This window comes from Thermobia domestica, chromosome 18 (genome assembly GCF_964235325.1).
Source record: "Thermobia domestica chromosome 18, izTheDome1.hap1.1, whole genome shotgun sequence".
NCBI lineage: Eukaryota > Metazoa > Arthropoda > Insecta > Zygentoma > Lepismatidae > Thermobia > Thermobia domestica.
The window spans coordinates 175424731-175448547 of record NC_137471.1 but is presented as its reverse complement, the minus strand read 5'-3'; the positions used below and the strand labels follow the sequence as shown (position 1 = coordinate 175448547).

At 37.2% G+C, this 23817-nt stretch overlaps 1 protein-coding gene across 1 annotated transcript in view; it reads left to right on the top strand.

The window, feature by feature from the left end:
- Positions 1 to 1297: 1297 nt before the first annotated feature.
- The window catches only part of LOC145675791 (beta-1,3-glucan-binding protein-like), a 32135-nt gene continuing 9615 nt past the window's right edge, over positions 1298 to 23817 (top strand). Inside the window, exons 1-4 of the mRNA XM_081746493.1 lie at positions 1298 to 1584; positions 9079 to 9233; positions 13015 to 13178; positions 21138 to 21395. Of these exons, the coding sequence (XP_081602619.1) occupies positions 1390 to 1584; positions 9079 to 9233; positions 13015 to 13178; positions 21138 to 21395 (772 nt within the window). The 5' untranslated portion in view covers positions 1298 to 1389. The remainder of the gene's footprint in view (positions 1585 to 9078; positions 9234 to 13014; positions 13179 to 21137; positions 21396 to 23817) is intronic.

Below are 23817 nucleotides of genomic sequence, written 5' to 3'. Positions count from 1 at the left end.
CACATACATTGTAGGTCTTAGGAGGGGGAAAAAGCTTGACAAATGTGTCCCTTATGAGTTAATACAAAGGCAAACTGAAACGTTTGGAGATCTGTACATCGTTTAAGTATTAAACAAAAACATCGCCTTTCTGATTCTTCTAATCACATGTGATGAAAAGTGGATACACTAGATGTTTAGCACAATAGCATATCAAAAGCCGAATCATACATCCAAACAGAGCCTACATCCCAGGAATATAATGGCGACATTTTTGTGGAATCAAAGGGAAGTTATCCAGCAGAGCTTCCTAAGAGTGGGTGAAACCATTACTTCCAAGTTGATATTCTGCATCAGACCCAAATTTTGTAAACAGAAAAAGTATGACTCGTTTTCTTGATAATGCCTGCAAATATCTTTTCCTTTGACCCTACAAAAACTGAACGAGTTGAAGTCTGAGGTCCTGCGTCATACACCATACTCACCACACTTGTATCCTACTGTCTCACACATCTTATAAATATTTAGGTGATTTTTTGATGAACAAACGTTTTGTCAATCAGAGAGCTGTCAAAACAATCTTTATAGAACTTATCGAATCTAAGTCTAAGGTGTTAGAAATTGGCATAAAAGCACTTTGGAGTCGATGGGAGAAATGCATTGATACAAACGAAGCAAACTTTGATCAAATATGTTCACAAATTATGTGTTTCTAACACAAATAAAACGTATCTGCTAAAATGGTCATTCATATGGAACAACTACACACTTGAAAACTATTCTCTTGCGTTTTGCAGTGATTAGCGATGACGTCAGTTATATTTCACTTATTAGTTTGCAAAATGAACTTTTTTCCTAGTTTTTCTAACCGGAAAAATGAAAACAGTAACATCCGTCTGTCAAGGTCCTGACAAAGGAAAATTTTATACATTATGTACGTAGATGTATTTGCGATGAAGTTTATTAGTTGCGGTTTTCTTTCTTTCTTTCTTTTTTTTTAAATATATAATTTGTTGTGAGCTTCCAAGTTCACATTTATTTATTCAGTTTAGTGTTGAATCGTGTAGAGATTATTTAATATTTTCAAATGGTGTTGTTATTTTGCTAATTTTAGAATCAAACTAGTCCTTTTTCCTTTCAAGATCTATTTTATCTCTAAGTTTCTGTTGAACTAGAAAAGAAAATCGTACAAAAAAATGCTGACTAAACTCGTAACAATAGTGTTTCTGAACGTGATGTAATAGGCTGGCCTTAAGTGCTTTTCTGTCTCCTTTTATCCCTGATCAACAAGAAGAAAAAAGAATCAATGCATTTTGCATTGACCTTTGTCTGTGTTGAAGATTATCTCCAGTATTTATTGAGGTGTGTTAGCTGAGATTGAAGCATTGTTAGGTATTAGTGCTTCGCAAAATGTGTCGGTTCCTGGTGTTTGGGTGCACTCTGTTGTGCATATTATCAAGTGGATATGCACAAGAAGGATGTGAGAAGTCTGTGACCAAAGTGAAAGGAGTCAATCCCTGCAAGGCAGCCCTGATTTTTGAAGATAACTTTGACACATTTGACCTTGACACATGGCAACATGAAATTACGTTGGCTGGAGGAGGGGTGAGTACTTTCAAAATATCCCTCGCACCTAGGATTACTATAGTTAACATTTAAAAAGTGAAATTTTGAACAAATAATCTTTGTGACGTAATTTTCATTTTTTTCGATTTTTCTTCATAATATTTGTCTTATACGGTTATCAGAAATAGTTTGATCAAAAGAGTATATTGACGTAAAGCAACAGGAAAATGGAAATAATGATATCTTCATAACTCGAGAGCTTGTTAAATCAGAGAGAAAAGTGTTCGAATTTATTAGTTCCTAATCTCAGTACGGTGGAACGTTAAGCCACGGTTTATGTTAAGAAGATTCACTTACTGTTATCACTAACTAACTAACTAACTCTATGGCGTATGGAACCCAGAGGTTCAATGCCGTATTCACAAAAGCTCTCCATTGACTTCTATTCTTAGCCAACTGGATCCAGTTTCTATTTGTATTCCTACTTCTGCGAGATCCATCTTAATATTGTCCTCCCATCTGCACCTATGTCTTCCTAATGGTCGTTTTCCGATTGGTCTTCCAGTTAAAACTTTGAAAGCGTTTCTACTTTCTTCCATTCTGGCTACATGACTTGCACACTTGAGCCTCCTAGATTTGCTGAACAGTATAAATTATGTAGGACCTCGTTATGAAATTTCCACCATTTCCCATATCCGTTTCTCTTGGATCCAAATATTCGTCTCAGGGTCTTGCTCTCAAATACTTTCAATGTAGGCCTATTTTCTTCCTTCCGAGTAAGCGACCATGTTTCACAACCATACAGAACAACAGGCATAATTATCATTTTATATATTTTAAGCTTCAAATACCTCGACAGAATTCGCGACAACAAGATATTTTGAACTGAATAATAACACGAATTTCGTGCTTTAGTCGACATTTAATTTCTTCGTGAATACGGTTTTCGTTGTTAATATTGATCCTAGATATTTGAAAATATCCACTTTATCAAAAGTATTATTTGATATTTTAATGCATCCAGAGTTTGCCTTATTACGATCCCGATGAACTTCCATGTATTTAGTTTTCTCTGCTTTTACTTCTAAACCCATGTCCCTGCAAACGTTTAATAAGACCTCTGCATTTCTTTCTATTGTTCTTCTATCATCCCCTATTAAATTTACATCAGGATACGCAACAACCTGGTGAACACCATTCAACTCTAGGCCCTGGTTGCTATCTTTGATTTTTCTTGTAGCATATTCCAGGACAATCACGGACAAAAATTTTCCTACCCGGACTTTACTTTGGGATTAATTTAAATATATCGTAGTTAATCTAATTAACTTTGTCAGTGTTCCAAATTCTGTAAGAACAGTCCTGGTCCGAGGCTTTTGTGAATGTTTCTGAACAAGTGCCTGTTTTTACAGGATGAGGTTGTTAGCATCACTCAAACCCCGAAGGTAGAGGACCGCTCCTTGACGTCTGTCCGCATCTGCTCACTCAGTATATTCGCAGCTAACCTCTATATCTAGAGGCCTTCTCTTCGATCTGCAACCTGACGACGCGCTATGCCGTGGTGACAAGAGCCCACATTACACGGATTGTTATCACTAAACGTGACTAAGAAAAAAATTTGTGTTTGAACGGCTTTATATCAAATTATTTTGCTCAAACACAGAAGAGTATAAAGCAACAAATTTGGCGAGAAAAAAAAAGAGTGTAGAGTATTTGAACCTACAAAAGAGTATATCTGGTGACCCTAAGTCTTAAATACGATACGATTATAGCAGTGTTATGTATTTCAAGTTATATGAATATGCGAGGAGCGATCGATAAGGTTTTGCGCTTCCATAAAGATAAAGACTGGAGCTAGAAGTTTGAAATTCACGTATTATTTGACCTTTTCCATAAAGTCACCATGCAAAGTAACACATTTATTCACACGTATTTTCAAATTCTACAGCCAGGCACGTACACAGGAATTTATTTCGGGCAGTCCAAATTCGAGGATAAATTATATTAAATTTTGTAAAATCACCCCTACAAGTAGACTAAATTTACAGAAAAGTCAAGGTTTTGGCTAGGTCCGGCCAAATTAACGAATTCCGGTTTGAACATTTATCACCATAGAACAGAAATGGTAATAGATAGCAACAAAGTGTTCTTTGGAACCTATACAGTGTCTCAAGAGCATATATATAAAGTTCGCAACACTGCTAAAACCGGTGTACTTGCGGAAAATACTTGAAATGATATTTTATTTTCCTTTTCTCTTATAGCATTACACCAATAGCTTTTAGTAGGTGTACTTACAACAAGTTTTAGCAATTATTATAATTTAAGCAGTGTTGCCAATTTCAGCAATGTTTATATCTCCGGAACGGTTTGAGATATCGAAGTGCTGTAAACGGCAAAATAATTTGTACGTCCGGTACAAAGCATACAAGTAACTAAATTTGATACTAATGTAGTCTTTTAAAAATTTTAAATTTTCAAACTCTAGTAACTTCGTTCCTATTCATTCGAAACAAGTCATACTATGACCATGGTATCTAACACTAAGGTAATTTTGATGTGTATTATCCTGTGCATCTCGATTGTGCTGTATGTGTGATAGAAACTTCCAAACATTGGATGTTCGTGATACTATAAGATCCTTAGTTTGCAACACTGAATAATAAATGTGGTATTTTAAGTTTTCGTTTGATACGTTAATTTGAAATATGTTCTAATCTGAGGTAGTGCTATTTGAAAAAAAATACTAACTTTATATTGGGTTGGCAACACTGTTTCTTGGGTGTTTCTGTTTAATACATGCAAAGATGTCCCCCTCCTTGTAGTTGCTTCGTGAATAGTTTCGCTTTTCTTCCTCTTTTGGTTTCTCCGTTATAGCGGAAGATCAAGATAAATTGTCCACTCTAAGTGGTAGACCTTTACACATACGCATGTGAAATATTTTCCTGTGCAGGCCATCAAATTTGAAGTTTGAATTTAAGGTAATTTTCTTAAAAATTTGTCAATAAAGGTCCTCTTATTAAGTTTACTAGTGTTGATCACGAGTTGAGAAAACTCGTCCCGATTCTTTTTAGTTTTCGAGACTAGCAATACCCTTTAAATTTGAGACGAAAATCATGACGATTCTCGTATCGTTTCCGAGACGAGACGAAAAATTTGAAGAATCTCGTGGGTAACTGGTTGACCCAAATTTTCTATCTCAAACACTGTTTTAGTGTTGCATGATCCATAAAAATTGTAAATTGATAATCTGATTGGTCGAACACAATGAAAAACATTTATTAACGTTTGAAGGCACAATAATAAATACAGTTTAAGTGTTAGTATATGTTGATGCGAGAGGATTCTAGTAACTTTTAGATAAAATTAAGAAAAAATCAGAGCATAAAATTTTGTGTATAAATTTACAAAATGAGAGAGACGAGACGAGACCAAAAATATTATATCTTATCTCGTCTCGTCTCGTAGGTAACACCAAATTTTATACTAGTGATAGAATTTCACTTGTTTAGTTCACATATGAAATCTTTCTATGTAGACTTTCGATATCTGACTTATGTCACCGTCAAAGTTGTGGTTTAAACTTGTAAAATTACAATTGTAAAATTGTAAAATTACAAAATTGTAAAATTACAATTTAAAAGTTAAAGACTTAGTCGTTGAGCCAGGAGGTTTCATGGTTTCATCTCTGTGGACTTGGTGTACCATACATTTTCTGACTCAACACAATACCAGAATGACTTTTATCCATGATACTGTCAGTTACAGTGTAGCTAATGGCCACCATATTGGAAAATGGCCGCTAATATTGCAGTTTTTGAGACCATTTGTTAACAAGGGAGTTGCATGATTACATCTCTGTGGACTTCGTGTACTATACATTTTTTCATGCTACACAATACCAGAATGGCTTTTATCCATGATACTGTCAGTTACAGAGTAGCTAATGACCGCCATATTGGAAAATGACCGCTAATATTACACTTATTTTACTCTTTCCTTGTTGATAGTTACTCAAATTAACGGAATGAAATTAACAAAAGTTATTGATCTTAAAATGATCTGAAAATAATATTGAAATAAAGACACACAGGAACAAAAGGTACAACGAAGTTCAGCAAAAGACCTGCAGCAGTTGAAAGATACTATTTAAACTCTGGTATGGGAGCAGCATTTCTTCACATGGTTCGTGAAAGAACAAGCTGCAATTCTTCTTCAGGACAATATGTGCTACATACAGATCTTTCTTTGCCTAGGATCCAAAAAGATGAACGTGATGTTTCAGCGTTACAAAACCTGATGACCAATGAATGGATAAATCCGTTTGAAGAAATAGATATGATCAATTTATCTACTGGAGCTGTGCCAACTCCAGACATTGTCAAAGACATGGTCACAGCACATGAAGTAAGCCAAAAAGCTTATGAAAAATTCAAGAAAGATCATCTGTCTGAAGACTAAAAACCAGAAGAATTTTTCAAGCTTCTCAAGAAGCAGAAGCTGAAGACGTTCTCCGATTTGAAAAAGAAAGAGAGTGTGAAGATGAATAACACAGAGTTCGTTTTCCCCTCTGGGACCTCTTAAATAGTCTTTGGCTACTCCTGATGGTTCGATCTGGTAAGTCCAAACTGATGGAAGTCCTGACCAAAGACTTTGCAACTGATGGGCAGATTCCTAGTGACGCTGTTAACATCTTTGATGGAATGTACCTTGTTCAAAAGCTGCCACAAGGACGACAAACATTTGGCGAAGTAGCTGACAAGCTCTTTTCGAGAATATTACAAGAATCCGTATCTTCTCAGACAATTCACGTTGTCTTTGATACGTACAGACAAGTGTCTATAAAAAGTAGCGAACGAAAACGTCGAGCTGTCGGTAATTCTATAAAAGTGAAACATATAACTGCTGCCCATTCAGTCCGAAAATGGAAGCAGTTTTTATCTGATGACGAGAACAAAAAAGAACTTATACGTTTCATTTGTAAAGAGTGGCAGGGCGAGCAGTATCTCAATCAGCTGAATACACGAGTTATGTATGTTACTTGTGAAGAAAAGTGCCATAAAATTACAAGCAAACTGGCACAAGAAGCTCCTGAGTTGACATGTTCCCAAGAAGAGGCTGATACCCGACTTGTTCTTCACTTACAACATGCTCTTCTTTCTGGATTTAGGAAGATAATTATTAACTCCGTTGACACAGATGTTGCTGTTATTACACTATTTGCTATAGAAGAACAGTTGAAAAAGTACAAGGGATCAATATTTCTAAAATGTGGATCTAGTGACAGAGTAAAGTACTACAACATGAGTGAGATGAATGCTTTTCTAGGTCAAGAAGTGTGTAAAGCATTGCCCGGACTTCATTCATTTACTGGGTGCGATGCAGTAAGTGCATTTGCAGGCAAGGGGAAATCTGCAGCCTACAAGATAATGACTCAAAATTCTAGACTCAGAACCGCTTTAAGTATTCTTGGAACTCAAGCTGAAATACCAGAGGAAACAAAGAAGCAGCTTGAGTTCTTTGTTTGCTAGCTCTACTCTAGACAGCAAAAGTTCACTGACATCAATGAATTGCGTTACAGCATATTTTCTGCTAAAAAGGGGTCTGTTGAACCTCATAGCTTTCCTCCATGTCGGAACACGCTCTATCAACATATAAGAGGAGCAAATTACCAAGCCCTCGTTTGAAAGAAATGTCTACAAGCTGATACAGAGTTTTCATCCCCAGTGGACCATGGCTGGATTTCTACAACGGACAGTGAGGGAAGATCTTGTCTGGGAGTACAATGGATGGACTGTTCTGCCTCTGAAGCTGTTTTGGAACTGATGTCATGTTCTTGCCCAAGAAAATGTGCCATGCCTTCATGTGTGTGCCTTTCCTACAGCCTCAGATGTACAGACATGCGCAAAATACAGACCTGTTCCAACTATGAAAAAGTCACTGATTTCTACGCTGGACTGTCATCTGATGACGACAGCAGTGAAGATGAAGACTAACATGAATAATTTTTGAAGGAACGTATTAGTACAAATATTAAATACTTCAGAAATATGTATCTCGGTAAAATATTTCCAGGGAAACAACAAATGTTACAATTTAAAACAAGGCCGTTTCTCCTTTAATCGCAAATATCTTCTAATCGATTGGTTCTAATAAAAAATATTACTGAACATAATATGTGCAAAATTTTATCCTCTTCAATTTCATTCCTCTTCATTTTCTCGATAAGAGGAACCGTTTATGAGATAAATGCGCAAAACCTTGTAAATGTATAGACATGGCAGCCATTTTTCAATATGGCGGCTTTAAGCTACCACAAATTTCAGGGTATCATCATTTGATGAAGACCTTGGACCATTGTGAGTACAAAAAGGTACATATCATCAAGTCCTTAGAGATGAAACCAAAAACCTATTTTTTGGATTCTGGCTCAACGACTAACTCTTGAAACACACGAAGCAAAATGTAATCTTTGAGTTTTACGTCCCACGGTTATGCCAGTTAGGCTAAAGGAGACGGTGATAATGAGAGATGAGTGAAATGGTGGAATGAAAGAAGTGGGAGGAAACGGGAGAACCCCGAGAAAACCCACGAGCACGGTGTTTGTCCACCACAAAGTCCACACGGCGCGAGCTGGGATCGAACCAGGGACCCCAAGCACCGGAGGTGAACGCTCTACCACTGAGCCACCGCGCCCCCTGAAACACACGAAGTAAACCTATATGTTTATTTGAATCATAAGAAAGTAAGTGATCAGGTGGTTGATTAACTAGATTGTAAACAATGCATGCCTACACTAAATATGTGATAAAATCAACGAACAATTATATGTTCCACAAAGGGAAACTTATTAGTCAGTGACGATGCCAGCTTTCATTTCTCGGGAGAATAGTAGGTATTTCTTCAGGGGGGAGAGAGCTTTTTCTTGATACCTAAAATAAAGAGGTTTATTTGGAGTCCCTTTCACCTCCAAGGGTACATGAGATGTGAAATTACAGTTTAAAAAGGAATCCAAACTCCTGCAGTCCATTCAAATATCAAGGCTCACCCATGGAAATCGAACCTGGGTCCCAGTAGCTACCAGAGCAGCCGGAAGGACTATACTAGTTTATGAACTACTAGATGTAAGCACCTGTCGTTGCTGGTAGTAAGCAAAACAAATTCTCCAGGTATCTATCCTTTGCTAATATACAAACCCGTAGAACAAAGAAGTAATGCGGGTTGCACATATACAAGGAGTTCTAAGAAAAAAAACCAGAAGAAACATTCATAAATTTTGACCCCCCGATCCAAAAATTCGATAAGACTGCTTCGTACATGATTAGATCTGGTAAAGATCTATCAGCGTACCAAACTTGATTACTGTAGCTGGCTCCTTTTTATGTATAGTTTCATCTAAAACACATACACAGAAGTATGCGTATAGATAAGACATTGTTAATGCTGTAGTAATTAATATCTGATGAAAGACGCCATTAATTTGTAGCACAAAAACAAGACATTAATTAAGTTCTTTATTATTTGTATTTTTAGAATTGGGAATTCGAAGCCTACACAAACAACCGATCTAACAGTTACGTCCATGATGGTATTTTGTTCATAAGACCAACTTTATCAGCTGACCAATATGGTGAAGGATTTCTCTCCAGTGGCGTATGGAACGTAAATGGGGGGGCACCTGCTGACAGGTAACTATGTTAGCACACTACAATAAAGCTCCTTGGTCGAACTTTCCTTCTTCATCCAGTCTTTTACTGGTGTCTTTTCCCGCTTACGCAAAGTTGACATCTCTGGTAATTCGCTTCCATCTTACTCGGTCCCATACATCATCCCCTATTTACAACTTTTCTTCTAAGTTTGTAGTCACAGAATCTATCCATTCTGTTTTTGGTCTTCTTCCTCTTTTGTCTTTTACTTCCACCTTCCACCTTCCAAACTATATTGGTGACAGAATCATAATTTGTTCTCATAATACCATACCATTGACCATATCATTGTTCAATCTTCTTTCTTGTATTTTCTTGTACAATCTTCTCTCTTGTATTAACTCTGTCTCTTACTGTTTTATTCCTGTTCTTATTCAACCTGGTGACACCAGCCACAGGCAGTGTCACACTCCAACACTGTGAAACAAGAATAGAAGTGCTTTTAGAGCACTATACTAAAAAAAGAAGAAGAAGTAAATTGCTGTCACAAATCACGCATACACTAGAACCAGAACTTGGTGTAGTGATGAAGCACTCTGCGTTATAGACCCCTAGGGACGTCAAGATTCGCACTGACCCTCTAGCTGTGCACTCTTTGCCAACAGTCTGGTGGAAAATGCTCTTTTTTCTTCTTCATAAACTGACTCTATACACACACAATCCCTACACTAGCAAGGCCGGCTCTTTTCAGAGCCACTTGCAAGCACCCTCTACATAGTTTGAAATCAGATCCAATAACTGTAAGTCCGACCCTCTTTAGAGCCACTTGCAAGCACACAGTTCGAAATCAAATACAACAACGACAAGTCCGGTCCTTTTGAGAACCACTTGCTAGTCCTACTACACATTCCACGAATAGCACAATCTCCTAACCATGGCGATAAAGGGAACAAAGAAGACAACTTCACCGGAAGAAGACACAGGAAGCAATAAAGAAGTGTCTAGTTCAAACAACAACAAACTACAGATAAGAACACAGACGGCAATTACAGAGAGAAACGCATTCCCACAAACACAGAGAAGAACACTTCATCAGATGTAAACACGAGCACAAAAGACCACATCATCACGACGGAAGTAGCATCTATTCTTAGAACTTTCACATACTCCGTCTTCACAACCCCTATATGAACCTAACGCGTTCACCAATTTTGGTAACATCACTCATCCACCTAAGCATTTTCATTTCGGCCATGTCTAGCTTCTCTTCCGAGTTCTTGATTCTGCTCAAGTTTCTGCTCTGTACAGCATTGTGAGTCTCACTACGGTCTTATAAAAGCCCTTTATTTTATCTTGACATTTATCCTTTTATCACAAAGAATTACCTATAAAAGAATTACCGATAGAAGGAGTGGTATTCCTATGGTGGAATGTGTTATCATGTGCTTACCAACATTTCTCTCCTTTTATGTCTCGCCGACATTTAATTGACTGGGGTTTATAAAATACTTACGAGTCTCAGTGGTCGTTTTGAGAATTCCTTACGGTTAACGGATTAATATGTAGTTCATTATCATAATAATAAGAACACCTGAAGACTTACCTAATTAATACAAAGTAGAACCACTTAGCCTGTAGAACGATTCTCATTCGTAGTGAAATGAAGGATATAAATCATGAATTGTTTACAGATGAATGTTCTACCATTTCTCGTGAAGTGCAGTTCATCAGCGAAAACGAAGGAGTATATCTGCTCTGAATTCGCGACTCCAGAACTCACCATAAGTGTCTAATAATGTTGAGGTCTGTGGATTGAGCAGGCCAGCGGAACTGTTATAGTTCTTTCCCGCATTGTTCATCATTGTTATCTTGAAAAAGTTTCGTCGTTAGTAGGAAACATATCTAAACGAAAGGATGCACGTGATAATTTCAAATGTCCACCTAATCATTGGCAGTAAAGCACCATATGAAAATCACAGGACGGACGGATATCTGGAAATTGAGGTCCCTAACATCACATTTCACTGTAGAGAGAAGACGTGTTTGAGTATAAACTTCTTCGGGTGTTTGCCGTACATAAACATGGCCTGTTGTTGGAAGTAATTCAAAAGAGAACTTTATTGGATCATATTACGTGTTTCCAGTCATAAGCAGTTCATTTTGCATGTTCTCGACAATATTTTCTACGTACTAAAAAGTTGTTGGAGGTGGTCAGGGGTTTGGAAATTCCAACCTCATCGTGGATGTTCAAGTTATGTAACTTGAGTTGGACTTGAATTGTCATAATAGGCTCTTGTAGGTGCTGATTGAGTTCCGTAGTCAAGATTTTGCCGCATTCACTCTACGGTCCTCCAATGCTCGGGAATCCCTCAGGAACATTTTCTTATGTTTATGATATTCTTCGCCGACGTTGTCTTGCAATGACGTCCATGAGTGCCACCATCGCTTTGGACCGAGGATGTTATAAAATAGAGGATCTGCCCATACGTATCTTGATCATATGAACTCAATGAAGCCGAAAAATAACCGAGCATCGTCTGAGCCGGCACGTCTGATTGGCTACTCTCGTTTCCGCCATGATTGTTGGCTCCAAACATTGTGATCTTAGTGGCGCGGAGTGGGCAGAGAAGGAGTGGCGAAGCTGTGACGTATGGCTTCACAATTTTGTTGCATGGGCAGATCCTCTATTTTATAACATCCTTGCTTTGGACATTATATGCCTAATACCCTGAACACTTGGCCAACTACCTGCGCACGGACAATTTGGCCTTTTTCAGAGAGAATTCTGATTTTACATATCTGCCTGTTTTAACCCCCACTTCCATTTTACACCGTCTGATATACTAGAAATAATCATTTGACGTTACACCACTAGGCAACAACGATCAGACGCATCGTTAGTGTTAATACGTTACGTATCTTTAGAGTTCATATATTTTGGGAAGAAAAAGAAACTCTTTCGATTGCTTACGGGATTCTCCATAACAATTACTTGGTATAATAAAGGGATAATTTAGTCCTTAAACTTTCTGTGAGAACACATGAAACAATAAAATTAATTTCGGTTCATATAAGATCAGTGTCATATCAAGTAAGTTATTACCGTTATGAGTACTTACCTTAAACACGAATTACTCAACCTGAAGAATTTGGTCGGAACGCTAAGAGACAACCTCGCCATAAAAGATAAATCTCCTAAGATACAGGACGTATACTAACTCAATACATCTTATGTGTTGCAGGTTTCTCCACTACTTTGATAACAGTCTGTTTAACCTATATTTTGAGTATCAAATGTAAAAAAAAAAAAAAAAAAATCTATTAAAGAGGGTGAAACTAGAAGAAATTATATCAACTAACCGAAACTGTGTGATAGGCGTGTAACTTAAGCTCCCAAATCTAAAAATAAACAAATAAATAAAAAATAAAAAAAAAAGTTTGGTGCTAGAGTAGCGTAGGTCAGTTTCCTTCAGGGATGTGTGCGATGAATAGGACGGAGTATGTTGAAGCTTTGCGTCTGTTTCCAGCACGTAGACTTATGTTAGCGTCACAAAGAAACGTTAAAATTAACATCTAGTTAAATAGACTATAATGACCTGCTAAGTGAATTATTTTATCTACATTTGTTATTGAGCATGTTGGGGTCACTCGTTTATATTAGTGAATAAATTAAAAAAAAAACTGTTACTCAGAAAATTATTAAATATGTTGGTAAAACTTGAAACACTTGTTCATTCTTTCAAGATTAAAACAATGAAATAAAGCATTCATTGACAATATAATATGGTGCCGTAGAAACTAATATTTCGTTTCTTTGTTGTAGCTGTACTAATCCACAAGATTGGGGTTGCGAGAGAACTGGTACTGCTCAAAATGTCCTGAATCCAGTGAAGTCTGCTCGAATTAGAACAGTGAACTCTTTCAGTTTCCTCTACGGGAAAGTTGAAATTAGAGCAAAGTTGCCTGCAGGAGATTGGTTGTGGCCAGGTTAGTAGTTATTATTATTTTATAAGGTTTCAGACATGATAGAATGTATTTTATCTTTCAATGTAGTTATATACAATACTGGCCTTTGGGTAGCAAGGAACTTCGCCATCAGATCCCCGCATATGCTCGGCCTACATCCTTGCACTTCATATTTCAGCGTTTGATTCTATTCTTCCCATGGCAAGACTACATTTATGGCATTTTCTTTGCGAGAAATTTAAACCTTTTTCCTCTCAGTATACGCATATCAATCAAAGTGATAAAAACCCATGTCGGCCCAAATGCTAACTGTTTTCAAAAGTTCATAACAAATACTAGGGACGACCAGTAACTAATGTTACAAGGCCTTTATTTCTAGAGTTTCGTCTGTTAAAGGGAATGAAGTGTGTGCGGTAATTTTAATACATGGAGTTGGCAACTGTGCAGAGTTTTCAGTCACTCGCCACCTGCGGCGCTAGTTGTCGGTAAACACAAATGGCGACTCTTTTGGAAAAGTTGTCTCGCGAAGATGTGTGCTCAGTTATTCGATTTCTGTGGACGAAACATGTAACTGCGGCTGAAATTCACCGACAGCTGGTAGAGGTTTACGGAGAGACTGTAATGTCTCGTCAGCATGTTACAGAATGGTGTCGAAAGTTTGCGGCTGGTAAAGAAAACGTCACCAACGAGGAGCACAGTGGTCGACCCCACGCTGTTGAAGTAGTTTTTGCTGGGACATCATCGACCACCCTCCCTACAGCCCGGACTTCGCTCCAAGCGACTTTCACCTGTTCTTACACTTGAAGGAACACCTAGGAGGCCGTCACTTCGCTTCAAACGAGGAGGTGAAACACTTTGTGACAACGTGGCTGAACACGCAAGAATAGGAATACTACCAGGAAGGAATCTTCAAACACATCCCACGATGCGACAAGTGCCTCAACCAATATATAAACTATGTCGAAAAATAACCTAATGTATGTACTATCCGGTAGCTGTATTGGTTGTATGAAATAATATAAGCACGTTTCACTGCAGGCTTTGTAACATTACTTTCTGATCACTCCTCATGTTTCCCCTGTTTTTCCCAGATGAAACGGACAACATGGAAGCCATCTTTATATATTTTGAGGGGGAAAGTAGAAGTTGCCCCTTTTCTCTCATTGATAATGGAGTGGGTCACTGATGGGTGGGTCCCTTAGATCACATGAGTCACGGTCATTCGGGTCTGGATTTCGCTTCTCAGATTCGATCTGACCTGGAGCCCCGGACAGACCTGGAGACACAGACAGAATCGTATTTGTTAGAATTAAATTAGGAGTAATATTTGAATCTGTATGACGATGTTTCGTCGTCTCTTGGTCATACCATGTCTGTCCAGGTCATCGGGTCACCGTGTCATGGATCTGTCCAAATCAGACCGGGTCACCTACTCCGGTGGGTCGTGGGTCTTACTGGCTTTGGTTCTTCCGGGTCACAGGTCACAAAGCTTAGTAACTTTTTCCATCGCTGTTGACGGCAAGAAGTTTTTGAAACAAGTAGCAAAAATTCTGTAGCATAAAACCCACTTCACACGTTTTTCTTTGGAGGGGGGAGACGATTACATTTTTAATCCTTACTAATTTATTTAACTACTAAAAATTAAAATTAATTCCTGAAAGTTTAACTAAATAAATAAAAGACTAACAATTTTTAATTTAGCTTGAAAAAATTAAATATTTTAAGCTTTCAGATTAAAAAATTACTAGTTTTACAACCCACGTTTATAGCCTGTAAGCTCAAGCAGAAGAATGATTAATGTAAGTGAATGATATGATTAAATTGCTAGAATGAGGAACTGGAAGGAAAGGGAAAATTCCGAGAAGACCCACGGACACGATGTTGTCCACCACAAATTAGAAATTAAACAATTGAGTTTCGCTTCACATTGTGAATCTACGGTAGACTTCCAAACAATGAGATCTTAATACTGAAACCAGTAGTAGTAGATCTAGCAGTTTTAGTTGCTATAGAGGGTTAAAGTCAGATCAGGTATCTGTTTTTGTGACAATGAACCCATAGCAATAAACAATTTCTCTCTCTCTCTCTCTCTCTCTCTCTCTCTATATATATATATATATATATATATATATATATATATATATATATATATCGTTACTGTTTGTTGAGGGGCATAAGAATTGAAAGCGTTAGTTACAGTACATTTCTAAAGCTTCTGTTTTCTCCAGAAATATAAAAGCAGGGATAGAACCTATTGTTAGAACACTGAATCCATATCATGCAACGCTTATCAGGAAAGTAAAGAAACATATTTTCACGTTGGTCGTTAGGACAAAATTGTATTAAAGTTGGCAACACTGGAAGTAACCTTGATCCTTACGACGAGGATTGTGAATGATTCATCAGTGTTGCGCTGTCTTGCGCTTAAGACACTTTCGAAATGGTAGCGACAATACCGAATCCCGCCAGGTATGAAGTGCGCAACGTGGTCAGGGTTTTACAGGCTCAAAAAAATGAAATGAAATGAAATTTTGAGTTTTACGTCCCACGGTTATGCCGGTTAGGCTAAAGGAGACAGTGATAATGAGTAATAAATGAAATGGTGGAATGAAGAAAGTGGGAGGAAACGGGAGAACCCCGAGAAAACCCATGCACACGGTGTTTGTCCACCACAAAGTTCACGTGGCGGGAGCAGGGTTTGAACCCGAGACCCCTAGCACCAGAGGTGAACGCTCTAAAAGCGCCCATTGAAGATTGATCTTGAAACAATGTATGTATATGGGAATGTAATGAATCAGTAAAATGTGCCGTTTTGTTAATAACAACTACAACGATAAAGTATATTTCTTACGTACTTTTAAATATTTTTATTTACGGGCAAAAGGATCTATTTAAAGAGCACAAGCTATCAAGAAGAAGAAGAAGAAGAAAGTACACAAAGAAATAATTTAAATATTTTGTATTATATTGAGATTTTGCTTGTCGTTGCTATGATGATTTGTTGATCTGTTTAATGTCATTGCTGTGCTAACTAGAAGAAAATAGATGTAACGAAGAACCATCTTGTGTAATCTGAATGTATAAAATTTTACTGTAACGAACGAAATATAAGTTGAAGGATAATAATATATATTTGAAGTGCATAACTGTGTTATTCTAGATAATCTCGTGTATTGCATAAACATTTAGAATCAGGGCATATGTAACGTAGCTCACGACAGAATTAACGTTGCATATTATATAGTGTCGGAACCGTCGACCTTGGAGATCAGTTAGAAGTATTAGTAAACTGTCTCTCAGCATCACGGATTATTTATTGCTTCGTAATAAAAGAAAAATTTAAAGAAGACCCACAATGAATGTGAATACCGGAGTTGAAGAAGTTGATATTCCTGGAAGTGAAACTTCAACAGATGTAATTAAATTTTTACAACAGCTAGGACAACAAATGAATTCCATGTCACAACAGATGGATACTAAGTTGGAACGAGTGGCACAAAACTTTGACACCAGATTGGAACAAGTGACACGACAAATAGGACATCAATTGGATTCCAGACTGGATCAAATAAATACCGAATTAAAAGTAACTGACAATAGGATGGAACAGATTGTTCATACCTTTGCATTGGTGAAAAGTACTGTTGGCGTAGTCGAAACCCAAGTCAACGAACATGCCAATCAAATTCGAAGACTGCAGGAAGAAATCCATACTATTAAAGAGATCAATGCGGTTAACTGTAATCCTGATCCTGTCCTCAATGTTGTACATGATGAATATAGGAGACGTGAGTTAAGACACTGCGAAGAAGACAACGATTCATCCGAAATCTGTTCTGACAGGGAGGACTCCATCTCAAATACCGAGAAAGAAGAAAGGTCACCTCACAGGAATTACACGAACGTAAAACGATATCTAAGGCGGGTTAAATTCCAAAGTTGGGCGTCCGTTTAAAGCAAAATTTTTAAAATTTACAGGAAAGATATGGATAATTTGATCGTTTGTGTGCTTGATAATATATAATAGTCTCGAAAAATCTGTTTATTTGTTATATATAAGCGGTTATAAACATGGGACTATATGGCGAGCGGAGGGAACTACTTGGCGCAAGGTAACGGAACAGTTGCATTTTGGGAAAGAAACGAACATTTATGTTATCAACATGGCGAATGTACAAGGGCAATGAACTAACAGTTTTGACAGTTGTGAAGCAATACGTTGATAACGAGCAAAATCTTTTAAAAGTTTGTGAAGAGCACGTATTAATGAACCTAATAACAAATTGCAGAAAGTGTGGAAAGGAGATAACAGCGAAAAACGTGGCGAAAGCGGACGCCCAACTTCGGAATAAATGCCTCTAAGGCATCGGGCGAAATTCAGTGAAATAAGATCGTTAACTAAATTCAGTGGCAGATCACAACACATCCCAGCAAGTACGTTTCTAGAAAAATTTGAGGAAGAATGCGAGTTAATTGACATAGGTAAGGCCAATTTCCTTAAGATCTTACCGCATATTTTGTTACCACCCTGTTCTGTATTGTATAAAGCAATTAGAGGCAGTTTGCGTAACTATTCCGATTTTAAAAAATGCATTGTTAGCTAATTTCGAGAATGACTTTATGTTAGCAGACAGGGATGCTCAGATCAGGAATCGACGTTTTGATCCAAAAGTCGATAAAAGCCTTACCGGTTTTGTAATTGCAGCGTATAATGACTTGAAACAAATCAATCCTCACCAGCAGGAGTCACGTATTATTGCATCAGTAAGAATATTACTACAATTTAAGCTTCAGCAAGTATTGATCTCGTCGCAATGTATAAATTTCAATCATTTAATAATGATTGTTCAAAATTATGAAAGTCAGATTAGGTTGCAAAGTAATAGTAATAGAAATCAAGCTAACTATATTCCTGTTCGAAATATCCATGTTAGAGTGGATTGTAATCATAGTACAAGAGGTAATGTTAGATTTACTCTAACTACAATACGACAGAACTTAACTTCAGAAGAAATAGAAATAATAATAGTACCGTTTCTAGAAATATTGTAAACAATCGAGCTAATTTCTCACGTACTCCCAGATTTCGTAGTAATTACATAGGTGGCAGAAATTTTCAAAATAGGAACTGAAGATCTGGTGAGGTAAATAACATACAGGACTGTGCTCAAGATTGAGCTATTCAATGTAACCTAATCGAATCTTTTGGTAATGTAACAAACTAAAGTTATGGCGTTTGTCAAAACATATTCAATTAGTTTTTGTTTTCTTTCACCTTGAATATTGTTATAATTTCATTGTAATTCTTACTTCGTCTGAATTCTATGCAATTACATCTATACGTAGAATGATACAAATATTGTCAAATTCATGCTAACTATGCCTGAATAAATGAGATAGGTTAAGTTGTATTTTAACGTACACCAACTTTATTATTATCAAGTTCAAATGGTGTTGAATTAAAAATCTATTTAGAACCTAAAAATAACCAACAAACGTACCACATTTTGAATATCTCCTTATCGTCGGTAATTTTATAGACAAAATTGATTATGGAATAAATATAAAAATGATATTAAGATAAAATGAAAATATGTTATTTTATGAATTGTGATTTTTATATTTAGAGGGTTATTCAAAAGCTAAGGTAACTATTGCATACGAAATGTCTAACGGTCCAGGATTCTTTCTTTAATTGTGATCAATATAAAGTCCTAAGTCCTATTAATTCGGGAGCCATTATACAACGATAATGTATATTTCTTATGTACTTTTAAGTATCATTTTTATTTACGGGCAAAAGGATCTATTTAAAAGGCACAAGCTATCAAGAAGAAGAAGAAATTACATAAAGAAATAATTTAAATATTTTGTATTATATTGAGATTTTGCTATGATGATTTGTTGATCTGTTTAATGTCGTTGCTATGGTAACTAGAAGAATATAGATGTAACGAAGAGCCATCTTGTGTAATCTGAATGCATAAAATTTTACTGTGACGAACGAGATATATATAAGTTGAAGGATAAGTTATAAGTTATAAGTTATAACTTATAAGTTGAAGGATAATAATATATATTTGAAGTGCATAACTGTGTTGAGTTATTCTAGACTAGCAGCGTTCACCCCGCTTCGCTGCGGTCACCCCGGAACGCAATAAACGTTGTTACTTAGATAATTTTTACTTTTTCGCTTTCAAGTGATATGATAAAAACCATAGAAGATTGCATTAAATGTTAACATTATATCGCCTGTCATTTATGTTAACCCGCCCCGCTTCGCTGCGGTCACCCCGGAACGCAATAAACTTTGTTACTTAGATAATTTTTACTTTTTCGCTTTCAAGTGATTGCAGTAAATGTTAACATTATAGCGCCTGTCATTTATGTTAACCCGCCGAGTGACACGGTCATGCGGGTTGCATATAAATACGTTTATTTTTACCTATGATGAATAACTAACAAAGGATTTGTACGTTATGGACACTTGAATGGTCAATTATCTCAAGACACTGGTAATTAAAAATTAAAGTGATATGATAAAAACCATCTAGGGTCCAAATCCTAATAACCCCCCAAAAATAAAAGAAATTGGTTCAGCCGTATTAGCGTGATGAGGGAACAAAGGATTTTGTACGTTCTCTTTTATATATAAGATAATCTCGTGTATTGCATAAACATTTAGAATCACGGTATATGTAACGTAACTGACAACAGAATTAAAGTTACACGATATACGATTTCATTCAACAAATGTGTCCAAAGTATTGCTTGCACATTTTCAATGAAACGTCCTTGAATATCAACCATAGAGGCCAGACCTCGCACACAGCAACTCCTATCTGCTTCTGTACCTAAAGAAACACTTTGGTAGAAAATACTTTGACGGTGATGGTGAGATCAGGGAAGTCACAACGTGGTTTCAGATACAGGAACCGAGTTTTTACGGCTCTGAGATACAAAATATTCCTCTGCGTTGAACAAGTGTTTGTCCAATGATGGCACTTATTTAAAGAAATAGCCTCTGTATCAGTGTATCCAGTGTAGCTTTCTTTCGCGGTGAAATATCCTCTGTACCAGTATATCTAGTGTAGCTTTCGTTGAGTCCAATACATTTCTTGTTTATCTGATCTTTCGTTTGAGTATTTACTCTTTTGACAAGCCTCGTAAAACTGCTTGTGGCTATCTATTAAGTTTTCCTTTATTATGATGAGTTGAAATTATAACATGTAGATATTTACCGCTTCCGGTTTGAATGGAGAAATACGAATAAAGTTGAAACCTATTGTTTAGATGATGAACCCATATCAAAAACTATTTTTCGCCATCTCTTTCCCTTTCTGCTGTATGGAAAATAATGTTGAAACCAAAAGTGGAAGTGAATATTCGCAACTTCTATTTTAGGACATAAAATTTGAATACAAAGTTAAGAGATCAGATATATCCTTGAGATACTAAAACCATGTTTAAAAAAGCGCTTCTCGCTATCTCTCATAGTCTTTACGCTATTTGTCAACATAGGGATATCCATATGAAGCCATTCTGTGACTTCCCATACTTCTACATAGTATAGTTTCCTTAGTAACAGAGACAACTTGCAAACCACTTGCTGTAAGCTTGCATTGGAAATCGGCAGGCTTGAATCTAGTTTGATTCCAAAGCGTGCAAGCATGCCGTAAGCTGGATTCCAGTAATGAAGTTACAAGGAGGGGCAACCTTTCATTGAGTGTTCCATTCAAGCTTGACGCAAGCGTTTTACGCTGCGGCAAGTCAATAGCCAATGAACGGCCACTAATGCAAGGCAAGGCAAGCGTAGAAAGCCAAAATCCAATCACGCGCCAACTGGCCGAAAGCTTTCTTGCTATTTGGGTTTGAAGTTTAAAAATTAGAGATTTCATAAAGTAGAACTTTTTTAATTTTTATACGTTATATGATTTCCATCATCTACAATAATATTGTTTACTTATTGCTTTATTTTAGCTATGTGGATGCTTCCGTTAAGAAACGCTTACGGCACATGGCCTGCTTCTGGTGAAGTTGACATTATGGAAGCTCGAGGCAATAGAAACTTAGTTCAAAACGGAGTGAACATTGGTACTGAACAGGTGTCTGCAACTTTGCATTGGGGACCATTCTGGCCTCTGAACGGATATTCGCAGACCCATGGCGCTAAAAACTCTCCTCCAGGGCAAGGATTTGATCAAGATTTCCATCTCTACCAAATGGAGTGGACACCAGGTAATTATTATATAAGAGTTAGTCAAAAAGAAACAAGTCACGACGCATAAATCCCGCGGCTTGTAAGTTTGTAACATTGGCGTCTCTAATGGGCAGTAACATCTGTTGGGGATCCAAGAAAGTATTGTGTCAGTTTGCAGTTCTGTAACTGAGAACGCGACACACGAGTTTACTTGACTTAAAAATGGAGGGTGACAAAGAACAGAACTTTAATTATGATATACGAGACGAGACAGTTCTTCTAATAGAAAAATGCATACTTTCCGAGACGAGACAGCACATTCTCTTGCACCTTTTCAAGACAAGACAGCCCGAAATTTAGTATCGTCTCACACTGCTGCCAACGGGTTTCTTGAAAAAAGTAGAAAAATGATGCATGGAACCTGGCTAAAAATGGTGAAACTGATCTAAAATTATGGCTACATTTGTAGCTAACAGAATTTAATAATAAATCAAGTAAAATATAGGCTATTTATACTTTTAATGCATACTTTTAATATATTCTGCTATTCTTCCTATTTTATTGAATAAAATGCTTTCAGCCTTAACTTACACTTGAAATATTTACAATATGCTTTAGTCACATCATTGGTCAGGCGCATATATATTAATCACACTCGATCCTAGTCATTGGAGCTGAATATGCGCTTCTGATTGGTTGGAGTTATCCGTTTCTCGCCAAGTAGCAAACATATAGCACAAATCAAACGACATATGATGTCACTCCTCGTAGCCGATCCTGCCAGAGAATAGAGTAGCAATGAAAATTTCTTTTCACGTGAGTTCAGACCCGGCCCAAAGAAAGTTTTCATTTTTAAAAAAAAATTCATAACACTTTATCATTAAAATAAGGTGAAAGTGATACTCATTTGCCCTTCTACGTAATACAGGGTGCGGCACGTAAAACCGGCCCGTAAAGTGAACACATAAAATGAAATGTAATGTATTGAATATGATTAACTATACGTCTGCAACTTCTCTCACTCGCATGAACCTGTTGACTCAATCTCCTGGTTGACTTTCGAGGACTTGTCATTATCTCCTCCACCTGCATCTTTAATTCAGGTGTGCAGACAGATGGTCGTCTGTTGCTGGGAGCATTTTGAACCGCCCTGTACGCCGCCATTTTTCAATCAATTTCTGAATGGTGCTTTTTGCTGGCACAGAACGTCCTGGAAATTTCTCCCGAAACAAATTCTTTGTTTTCACAAAAGATCCAGTGAGAATGAACCCTTCAACAATGGCAACACGCTCGGGTATCGAATACGGCATTATCACACACTGACACTCACCCGGCTTAACACAACGAGGCCTTTTTCTCAACTGGTTTCGACAAGTTTCACTGGCTGCGGCTGCACGTGACTGCTGCAGGTCACGTAAGTCGACCCGACCTCGACACGCCATCTCTTGGTAGGAAGGTAGATTATTTAAGTGTTGCCAAAAACACAATATACCAGAATATTACGACGGGCCGGTTTTACGTGCCGCACCCTGTACATAATGCATAAATTGTGCTTTTTCCACCATTTAGGGTCTACCTAGAGATTTTTGATAGCCCTTATAAACGATAACATTATAAACCAACAGGAGAGGAGTCAAATTTACATTAAAGTTGCACTATCCTGTCGTGGCGTAATGTCACGTGGTAATTCATCCACTCCACTTTGCACACACAACTTTATTGATCAAAAAAGTGAATCACTTACGTTACGAAACAGCTGAACGAGCGCGAAGGAGTACAGGGGGTTAGAAGCCCCGCAGGGCTCCTTTTTATTCCACTTTTGCTCACATTATGTCACACTCGGCTGTGCAGCTTCGATTAATATGTGTACTACGGAGGCAGGCCAACAGATAACTCCAACCAATCAGAAACGTGTATTTAGTTCCTATGGCTAGAGTCGAGCGTGAAAAGAAATCTGCTGGTGAGGCGCTACACATCCCTTGAATTTCTTTCTTCGTCTTCAATCTGTCAGATAATATTGGCTATACATCGGTAAAATTATTGATTTGGGACAATACTAAAAATACATCGTCCTCGTCGAATGTACACTCAAAGTTCTTGTTCACAAATTATGCTTTGAAATTAGCTATGAGAAAGAGAAAATTCCAGAATCTTGCTAATAAGTGATAATCATAAATAAGATACGTTGGATAGGTTGTGGTACGTTCATGTAAGTACTATTACAAGCAGATGGATTAGGAAAAAATAAAATAATTTACCGCTAAGCAAAAATGGAAACTTCGAACGCGGAAATGGCTAAAATTATAGTTGATAGCTAAACTACACTGGCGTAATACCGCGAGAAAATGGTTACATTTAGCCATTAAAGGACTAAATTAGGAACATTGATGTTGTAAGTAATGTTGGTACCGAGGGAAATTCCTCACCGCATGGATATTGCGTACGGCGGACACTGCATAT